The sequence below is a fragment of the Metopolophium dirhodum genome, chromosome 1 (assembly GCF_019925205.1).
Source record: "Metopolophium dirhodum isolate CAU chromosome 1, ASM1992520v1, whole genome shotgun sequence".
Lineage (NCBI taxonomy): Eukaryota > Metazoa > Arthropoda > Insecta > Hemiptera > Aphididae > Metopolophium > Metopolophium dirhodum.
The window spans coordinates 122,900,949-122,912,024 of record NC_083560.1 but is presented as its reverse complement, the minus strand read 5'-3'; the positions used below and the strand labels follow the sequence as shown (position 1 = coordinate 122,912,024).

At 28.3% G+C, this 11,076-nt stretch overlaps 1 protein-coding gene across 1 annotated transcript; it reads left to right on the top strand.

Moving 5' to 3' along the window:
* Positions 1-951: 951 nt before the first annotated feature.
* LOC132935957 (ATP-dependent RNA helicase vasa-like) lies at positions 952-8,384 on the top strand. Its single transcript, XM_061002601.1, has 9 exons — positions 952-1,213; positions 2,638-3,503; positions 3,574-3,795; positions 3,853-4,029; positions 4,241-4,439; positions 4,557-4,757; positions 5,836-6,008; positions 6,098-6,181; positions 7,038-8,384. Exons 2-9 carry the CDS (start codon positions 2,649-2,651, stop codon positions 7,092-7,094), a joined length of 1,968 nt encoding a protein of 655 aa, XP_060858584.1. The 5' UTR covers positions 952-1,213; positions 2,638-2,648; the 3' UTR covers positions 7,095-8,384.
* Positions 8,385-11,076: the final 2,692 nt, after the last annotated feature.

Here is an 11,076-nt window from a genome sequence, read left to right as displayed (position 1 = left end):
TATTACAATATTATGTATATATTAGGTAAATTATCAATATATTATATTACAAACTATTCAAAATTTTCCGACTTTCCGAGATTGTGGCGGTGCGGTGTAATGGTGGCTGTGGAGTGGCCAATGAGAAGAGAGGTGAATGCGTGTGCTTTGACACACACACACATATACACACACAGACACACGCACACACACACATGCACATGTGGTAAAAAATACCGTGGCGATGTGCGTAGGGCACTATAATATTATAATGGGTACCGTCGAGCCGGCGCCGAACATCCGAAAAACTAAGGAAATACTAAACCTGGGTAATATACCATATAGGTACCTACTACGAAATACAACATTTATTACGGAGCCAGAATGCAGGGTTATTCAACCGGTTTTCGTGTGTGTGTGTGTATATATGTGAAATGTGTTGAACCACACACGTGTTTTTCATAATATTATTTGTTTTTTCCTTTCGTTTATTTTTATGGCCCTGCGTTGCGTGAGACGTAAAGAATCATCCTCCCTCGTTTTCCCGCGTCACCTACAGACCTACCATTAGTGGATACAATTCGTGGAATCGTCGAGGGTCGTCCGAACAATAGTTTTTTATAATATTATTTCGTCTTTCCAAAAATCTCTCTGCCCCGCCATCCACCCCGTCACTACGGTGTATAGTGTTGTTATTGCCTCGGTGTGTTCCGTCACGCGCCGCTGCCGTCGTATACCGTAGCGCCTCTCTCCCACACGATCGTTCGCCGCTTCGCTCCCTCTTTGACCCACACGACCGTTTTCTCCATCGTGTGTTCTCTCTCTCAAACGTTCGTTCTCTCGCTCACTCACACTCACTCACTAACACTCACTCTCTCACTCTATCTCTCTCTCTCTCTCTCTCTCTCTCTCTCTCTCACTCTCTCTCTCTCTCTCACTCTATCTCTCTCTCTCACTCTCTCTCCCTCACTGTTTACACTCCAACCGGTGTACCGCGCGCGACCAGACCACGATGACGACCGGCGTCTAGTATAACACGGCATTTCACACATCGCTGTCGCACGGATACTGCTACTGTTCCGCCAATTCCTAGCCTATCGATTTCGTTCCAGAGTTTTGCGGACTTTCGTGCATCCTGTCGGCACACTACCACAATTGTTGTTATTATCGACGACAACAACAACAAGAATAACAAAATCATAACAGAAACCCACGTTGCGAGCACGGGATTCAGGTGAGCGACTCATTATACTACCTATATTATTATGATGCGTCTGTATAAATTTATAGTATGCTAAATTTTTCACGATCACTTCATCTTACACACGTGTAATTAGGTAACACCTAATTATTAATTAATACTCATTTTCAACTATTTACATTAATTTTACTTCCGTGTAGGTACATAGGCAACAGGTAATATGTGCATTGTGCAAGGTACCTACCTTGTTGATTTTTTTTTATCGTCGGCGCTTTTGCGGTCTGACCAAATTTTTACGCTATACCTACGATTGACTATATTATGATCATAAATACGTTTAAATCTTATAGCTTATAATTTATTATTAGTAATCTCACTAAAACCGATTTTTTCTTGGAATATTTTTTGCTGGCCTGTATTGAAGTATAAATATTTTTTTTATTGTTTGACGTACTTATAAAAAATTAACGGAAAACACACCTGGTGGCAGACACTTGTCTTCAGCGTTGTGGTGAACAATATTTACTATAAACCATGATGCACAGCATAATATTTCAATACCTACCCACTCTAAATCCCTTTAATATAATATATAATATTATTATGTGACTGTAAATATTTTATTTTTATACCATTTTATTACTTACCATAATGTATCAAACCATTCCACCCCCTTCCACAACTAAAAAATTTGACCCAAGAGACCTAGGTGTCATAAAACCCCATTCACCACACCACTGCTCGTTTCGCTTCACTCGCCTTGGCGTAGGATAGTTGTGTATTAATGTATTATTATTTTAAATTTGATTGCAAAGAGGATTAAAATTTTAAATATTATGTCTGTTTTTTAAGGAATTTAGTATAGGCAATATAAAGTGTACTTGTGTAGTGGTTGTGCATATAGTAAATTATAATCAGTGTACATATCAATATGAGAACATCAATAATTATAAATTATAATATAAAGGCAAAAGGCTAATTTCTATAAGCGCATGTCGAAATGAATGTGAGAATGTGTTTTTCTGATAAAAGTATAATAGGTATACCTATTTATTGTCCACCATACAGGTTAATTGTACAAAACTTCTGAAATCAAAATTTTAATTTGTTACTCTAAACATCTACTTTATTTTTTAAATAATTTCCTCATTTTTGGTTTAAAAATATATGTTTTATGAGAATAGGAATTCCGTATACATCTTAATACCTATTATATCCACCTATTAAGAAATTAAATATTGATTATATATTTTAAACTATATTTTACAAATATACAATTTATATACTTACATGACTTATTTCAGTTCTAAAAAGTAAAATTAAAAATAGGTAATACCTATTAATTACTTATTAATATACTTACTACTTATTAATTTTCTTTAAAATTTTTACTTATCTGTGAGATTTTGTATTATTATTTTACATTTTTTTAAATACAATTAATTATTTTGTTCTAGAAATCATCAATATGGAAGAAGATTGGAATAATATACCTGGAGTAAATACAACATATGGACATTTAGACCAAAATAAAACTGGTCATACAGTTAAAAATTCATATACTCGTTGGGATGCTGATGATCATGACGATTGGGATTTATCTAAAAGCAACACTGATAAATCTAATGAGTGCAATAATTATACAAATTGGGATCCAACTAATAACAATGGTCATACTGATGATGATAAAATTATTGATAAACATTGTGATAATATTCAAATTGATGGTACTGACTATGTCGACTGGAATCAAACAAAATCTGAAGCTGATTATCAAACTGCTGATACAACTAATCTTGAATCTGATGAATCTTGGGGAAATCAAATTTCAAGTGAGCAAGTAACCTATAGTACAGATACTGGAAATTATTCAGATTACAATGACATTGAGCAAATTACCAGTAATCATCAAAAATATCAAAGTAACGGATATAATAACAGTAGTAGTGGTTACCAGAAACGTTCACGGTTTGACAAAAATTCAAATAAAAATGGTAATAATGATAGAGGCAATGGTAAATCTGAAAAGCCCGTCGTGCAAAAATCTACTTATATTCCTCCAGATTTTGAGGAAAACGATGACTTAACAATTGAAGCAGGATTAAACTTTGAAAAATACGATAAAATTGAAGTAACAGTAAGTGGAATGGATGTACCCAAAAACATAACATCATTTAAAGATTCTGGGCTACGTGAAATATTATTATGCAACTTGACCAAATATCATTATAGTATTCCTACTCCTATACAAAAATACGCTATACCAATCATTATGAATGGAAAAGATATGATAGCTAGTGCTCAAACTGGTTCCGGAAAAACTGTAAGTAAAAAAAGTTATTTAAATGCTTTTATTTTTGTAGGCAGAATTTTAATTTATTTTTGATTTTCAGGCAGCTTTTGTTTTACCAATTTTAAACAGTTTAATCAGTGAACCATCTGAAATAGTTGTTGATTACAATCATTGCGAGCCACAAGTTTTAATCCTGTCTCCTACCAGAGAACTTGCTATACAAATATGTGAAGTTTCAACTAAATTGAGCAGAGGTACTTCAATTAGATGTGAACTTCTTTATGGCGGAACAGCACCTTATCACCAAAAAGAAAAAATTCTGGTAAAATGAATAGTAATTTTATCAAGAAATATATAATTATATAGTTTGTTTTTTTAGAGAGGTGTTCATATAATTGTGGCTACTCCGGGACGTTTAATTGATTTTGTGAATCAAGGTTTAATTACTTTTTCATCTTTACGATTTTTTGTACTTGATGAGGCTGATCGAATGTTGGATATGGGTTTCTCACTTGACATTGAACGCATATTAAGTGATAATACTATGGTGTCGTCGGTAAATATTTCAATTTTCATTTAAGTATACCTAATGATACTAGACTAACATTAACTTCTATTAAATATATTGTATGTATTCCGGTGTACTACAAAGTTTTAAAAATTTTAATCTTGCTTATTTTTTTACTTTGACATAACTGTTATAAACTATTATTTATTTATACACATTTATATGTTTATATTGAGAAACAAATTGTTTTTAATTTTAGGCAGAAAGATCAACAGTCATGTTTTCAGCAACCTTGCCCATAGATGTTCAACAAATAGCTAAGTCTTATTTAAAACCAGATTATATATCAGTAGCTGTTGGAGAAATTGGAGGGGCATGTAAAGATGTTACACAAACATTTGTAGAAGTTACTAAGTATAGTAAAAAAATGGAGTTAGTTTCTTTGCTAAATAAAAAAGGTAAGTAAACTTTTTAATCAGTAAATACTTAAAATTATTGTTTTTTTTTTATATACTTAATTAAAATTAAACTTTAAATTAGTAATTTATTATTATTATACATTATGTTTGTTACAGATGATTGCGAAGGTATAATTGTATTTGTTGAACAAAAAAGACAAGCTGATTTCATAGCAGCCTTTCTAAGTGAACTCAACTTTCCCACAACAAGCATACACGGAGATCGTCTACAGCCAGAACGAGAAAAAGCCTTAAGAGATTTCAAGACTAAAAAAATGAAGGTCTTGGTAGCCACTGCTGTAGCTGCTAGAGGACTAGGTATATTTAAGAGTATTAAATTAGACTTTTAGTCTTTCAATAATGTTATTGAAATTATTTATAAGCACAAATAAATAACAATTAGATGCTGAACATTTATACTTTACATTTTTTATAAAATATTCCAAAACATTGTTTAGGTTTACTATAAATTACAATCAAAGACAGATATACCTACATTAATGAAATATAAAATACTAGCTGATCCCGTGCACTTCGTTGCCCGTTAAATGTACCAACTCTATATGACTCAAACTTTGTTCAATTCGTTATTTAATATTCGGTGTATGGTGTTCGAAATGTATCTTAACTTTTCTGTTTCCTGGAATAAAAATTCTGATTCGCAGCAGTATAGGCAATAGGGTAAGCAATATCAGGTAGGCAATTTATCTGTGGTAGGTCGCGGACCCAGTGCTGTTTGTACGTAAGTGTAGGATTTAACTCTAAATTATCGAAGTTATACCAAGTTAATTTTGATATTATAATATAATTCGAATTGATGCCAGCTATTGTACCTGATCCGCCCGAATAACCAATGGCAACCAATAATAAATAATTACTAATTTCTACTGTAGAGTGTAACCAATGGCAACTATTAATAAATAAAAATAAAATTTCCAATTTCCATCTTGAACCTCAATGTCCCTGTTTGAGCAGCTATTTAAAATGCGGATTTCAAAAAATCCTTTCTTAGTGCGCCTATACATAGTAATAAATACATTTACTGAAAATTTCATATCCATAGCTTCAGCAGTTCCGGCTAGGCGATGATGAATCACCCAGGACAAGTCTTTTTATATATATAATTATTATATTATATTAGTTTAATTTTTTTTTTGAAACTGCAATCATTTATATTTGATATGACGTGTTAATAATTTAATAATACTCATGGAATAGCCATTTTTGTTTAATTGATTTTAAATATCTGGAAAAACCTTTTAGAGAATAGAATATGTTTACATATCTTCTTTAAATATTTTTAGTTATTAGAACTCTATCATGGATATGTATAATAATAACACTCAATATGCAATTAAACAATTATTTATATAAAACCATGTTTTTATTTTTACAGATATAATGGGTGTTACAACGGTAGTGAATTTTGATTTACCAAAAACAATCGAAGAATATGTGCACAGAATTGGACGTACTGGGAGATTAGGAAATTCAGGCCGTGCGGTTTCATTTTATGACCCAGATATCGATTCTGCCATGGCACCATATTTAGTTAACACTCTTAAACTGGTAAACTAAATTTGTTTTAACTCATTATTTTTATTTCATAGTTTATGTAATAATACAGCTTACAATAATTATAATATTTATGATTTTAGGCCGATCAAAATATTCCAGAATTTTTATCAAAGTATAGCGGTGAAGGTTATGAACCTTTGAGTCAGTTTAATGACATAAGATCGGTACATAGTTTATTTATTTTCAATATAATTCATAATAATTTGTAAAAATGTCTATGTTACTTATTTAGTGTTTAAATATTTTATTCAATGCAAATTTAAATTTTATTTCAGGTATTGAATATAATATTATGACAAATTTCATTATTTTTTTTAGCCTGCACTAATTGCTTATATTGTGGGTTAAAAGGTTTTAAACATTTCAAATTATATAGATATTATGTGCGATAGATGATTAAACCATTTAATTACAAGCAATATTTATCTCAGCTTATAATAGATTTATAGACATCTAAATTTGTGATTAATTTCATTAGCCTTTCAAAATATAATGCAGTGTGGATTAGCTCAGTATAAATGAATTCTTACATTAACCAAATATTTTTAATTTAATTTTTCTTTTAAATTTAAAACTAAAGCCTATACAAAAATGGTTGTCATAATGAAAATAGTATGATTTGATTATAATTTTTAGCTAATATTTTTATCATTAATAATATTTTTAAACCATATTATTCAATATTTGTTCATTGAACCAACTACCAGAATTACTTAAATAATCACAGTTTTACAGTGAAAACTCTTGTCAGTGCTCCAAGTATGAGAAGTCTCTCTATATGATAATTAGAAATATCTTTTAATTTTTAAATACTTGATTAATGTTCAATGCTGAATAAACTGAAATAAAATATTATTTATTATTAATTATTCTTTTAAATAACTTTTGATTTTATGATTCTTACTTCCTAGTAGTAAAATAATATACTTTAGTTTATTGAATAACACTTAATATTTTATTTATTAAAAAATGTTCATAAAATAAGATATAAATTAAATGAATGTTTATTTTATTTTCTAGGATGTTACAGTAATGTCTGAGTATATCGAAGAAGAAGAAGAAGAAGAACTTTGGTAATCCGAAATAAAAACCGAATTAAGCCAAATAAATAATTATTAGTAAGCAGTTTTAGAGTTTCTAATTAACACAGTATGAATTATTACTAAAGAATAAGCTCAAATCTATAGAATTTCTTATTTGCCACCATTCAATCAAAACAAGTTTTTTTTCAATTGTATATGTTTTTATTTATTATTTATACATCACTGAAAATAAATTGAATTTTTCCATAGGATTATAATTGTATACCAAATTAAAAATATTTTAATTATAATTTATAATTAAGGCCTAAACCTAAAGACTTAAAAAAATAATAATAGATTTTTATATGTTTTTATTTATTATTTATACATCACTGAAAAAAAAATTGAATTTTTGCATAGGATTATAATTGTATAACAAATTAGAAATATTTTTAAGTTATAATTCATAAGTAAGGCCTAAAACTAAAGACTCAAAAAGAATTATATTTTGTACATCAAAATCAGAATTCAGTGCCAAAATGAAATGATTTAAATATCTATATAATTATCTATTTAATATTTTGGCTCATCTTCATTTTTAAGCATTGATATGTGCTGAAATTGTTAATTTAATGTAACTGATTCTGAATAATTATATTATTTACTTTAGTTTTTATTTTTTCCTACTCAGTACATTAGTATTTTTTCTTACCAACATAAAAATAATATTATTGTTTTAATTGCTTACAATATATTGATTGTGAACAATTGAAATATGTTAGTACTTAGTATAATATAATAAATAAATTAAAATTATAATCTTGAAATTTTACTTCTGTGAATTTAGGTTTTACTTATTTAAGGTTAAATACTCATATAATACTTTAGCAAAAGTGAAATTAGTTAATTTAAATAACATCATTGTTTATGCTCATTTGTTTTTAAATTGTAAGTAATAATCAAATAGTGCCATACATTTATAAATGTACTTGTATAATTTATTGATTTCTATTGTGTTTTCGACATAATTAAAAATTTCAATTTTAATTACATTTCTTTAAACAATTTGACTAAATTATGGTTTTTTTTGTATACGAGTCTTTTTTTTACAATATAAATATTGTGTTGTAATATTATTTCAACTGTATGTTTACTTTGAGATTGTATTATATTAAATAACATAATATGCTGTAGTTATTTTAATCTGAATTATGTTGGTAATGGTAAATTACATTACAGTTAGATTTAAGAACCACTTTTTGTCTTTTGTGTTTTACAATTGTACTGTTATAACATAAATAATAATGATTTTAATTATTTTTTATTGTTTAGATTTAACTATATTATTGACTATTCATCGGGAACTTTTTATATTTTAAAATATAAATGTATTTTACCATTTAAAAGAAAGGTAGTTTTATTTGTGTTCTTCCTTTTTCAAAGATGATCCAAGACAAATTAATTGTTTCTATTTTATATAAAAATAAATTTTTCCTTTTTTGTCCGCTAAAGACTCAAAAATTACTAGATCGCTTTCAATAAATAGATTCCTTGAGACTTGGGGAGGGTATTTAGTTTAGTTTGCAACCCCTATAGAGTACTCTACATATGCATTTTTTTGTTTATATATTATATAGGGTTACCCATTGGTTAGTGGTTACAGATATTAAAATAGTTATTATGATTGGATATAATTTCCTGTATTGTATTATATTTTGTCATTTAGGCTAATAAAGTTTTCCATATAAATTTAAAATTGAGTAATACCTACCTATTATATTATATTCAAGAGAAAGTGTATGTTTGAAGTTCATATAATTAAATAATATTCTACCTACTAAATTTGGCAAGAACCAATTGAGAATATTTCAACTTAAGCAAAAATGAAACAATATATAGTTTGATTATAATAAATAGTCAGCTAATACAGATATTGTTATATTTAAATGACACATTATGAAAATTGCAGTTTTTAACCAATAGACACCAAATTGTACACGCATATTTTTTGGTATCCCGGACAGGCCATAGAAGTATTTGATTAGAAGCCATGGTAACAGTCATTATTATATATAAAAGGCACAGTATATGGTTGAGGCCAGTGGCGTTATTTGTGGGATGCAAGGGTGTGCAAATGCATCCCATGAATTTTTTTTAACAAACTTTTTGTGTAGATCATTTCATAAAATTATAGTATAAAACAAATAAAAATTATTTTGTAATTATTTTTGATATGCCAATTTTGATGGTTATGGACATTTTTAACTCCAACAGTGATCGGTTTTTGAAATCAAATTCTGTTTATCTTGAAATATGTGTTAACAATTATAGGCATTTTAAAATTAATTCTATATATTTATCTTCTGAATTTTCTTCCATCCAAGCACTACTTAAAGAAAAAGAAATTAATCCTGATATAATAACACTAACAGAAATGCTATCTAAACTACCATCTGCTTTTGTAAAAACCTTAAAAATATTAACAATAATTTTAACATTGCCTGTTAGTTCTGCTTCCAATGAACGCTTTTTTTCGACATTGATAATAGTGAAAAATTATTTGCAACAGTAGGAGATAACAAGTTAAGCGATTTAATGGTTATTACAACTGAAAAAGAAGAAGCTGATACACTAGATCTTAATGAAGCAGTAGATATTTTTGCTAAATTAAAATCTAGAAGATTTCATTTATTGTAATTTATTATATCATATTTAAATATATATTACTTATTAATTGGTTTATACACATTTTTATATGAAAATCTATTAGGTAATTTAATTTTTTTTTCTTACTGTTAATTGGAAGCTGTATTAAAAGGTAATGTTAAAATAAAGTTAATTTTGACCAGTTGTATTATCTAATTGATTATTGAACAATTAGCTGTGGTAATCCGTATAATATGGTGTTAAAACAAAATAAAAAACATTTTTGTCAACAAAATTATTGTTATTTGTTTTAGACTATAATTTCTATAAAATGATCTACATTTACACAAAAAGTGTGTTGAGAAAAATTCATGGGATGACTCGACCATGCGAGCGACTGGTATTACTTCAGATTTTCAATGTTGGTTTTGCATCCCATGAAAAAATGTGAAATGACGCCTCTGGTTGAGGAAACGAGGCTTATAGAATTTAAAAATACTTGACCGATTTCTACTATTCGAGGAAGGTTTAGATAGTAGATTGAACTAGGGCTGGCGGTATTTTCGGTATACCGGTAATTCCAAAATTTAAAAAATACTGATATGTGGTATTTTTGTTATTTTAGAATACCGGTATATTGTGAATCGATAATTACCAAAAATACCATGTATCTACTTTTATTGTACTCTTGCCGGACAATATACTATTACAGCTAAATTAACTAACTACTAGAAGTCTACAACATATATAGAATAATGTTACTGACAGTATTCAATGTTTCTTAACATTATATTAGGTACAATATTATAATATATAAACAAAATAATACAGCTCAAATAATACCCTTGAGTGGGGTCAATGTTTTTATAAAATTAAATAAATTTAGCATTTTTTTAAATAGCAATTTGATGCCAATTTCTTGTAAGTGAATCTTTCAACCATTTAATTTAAATAATCCTCAAAAATATATGTTAATATATTTTGTTTTTAATTTCATAATTTTTGTTTGTGCTACCTACCTATATTACAGTCAAAGAGATCAACAACATTAATCATTTTGTTATAAATTAACAGTTGAAGTGTACCTATTGTTATATATAAGCCGGCGGAGTAGAGTTCGACCCAGGCTCTGCCAGAGTAATAGACAAGTTTCTTGCAGGTAGAAAGGTAATTTCATCGAAATCAATGTATAGGTATGGCGTACACCCTTCCACTTAGACAAATTGTATGGTCTTGGTCTTACCTAACCGGATATGTTCATTTTCCGACATCTCATAAGTCATAAATTATAATATTATTTTTAACGTTGTTCTTAGTGGCAATTTGTCTATATATTCAAATATTTAAGTGTCACTCAGTTTTTGTACATCGTAGAAAGTTATTCTAGAAAT

What these genes read in the sequence shown, in the direction of transcription:
- LOC132935957 (XM_061002601.1), top strand. Translation starts at nt 2,649, where the DNA reads ATGGAAGAAGATTGGAATAATATACCTGGAGTAAATACAACATATGGA. An exon ending in ATAATACTATGGTGTCGTCG is followed by an intron (nt 4,030 to 4,240) that starts GTAAATATTTCA and finishes TTTTAATTTTAG; the next exon opens with GCAGAAAGATCAACAGTCAT. An exon ending in TGTAGCTGCTAGAGGACTAG is followed by an intron (nt 4,758 to 5,835) that starts GTATATTTAAGA and finishes TTATTTTTACAG; the next exon opens with ATATAATGGGTGTTACAACG.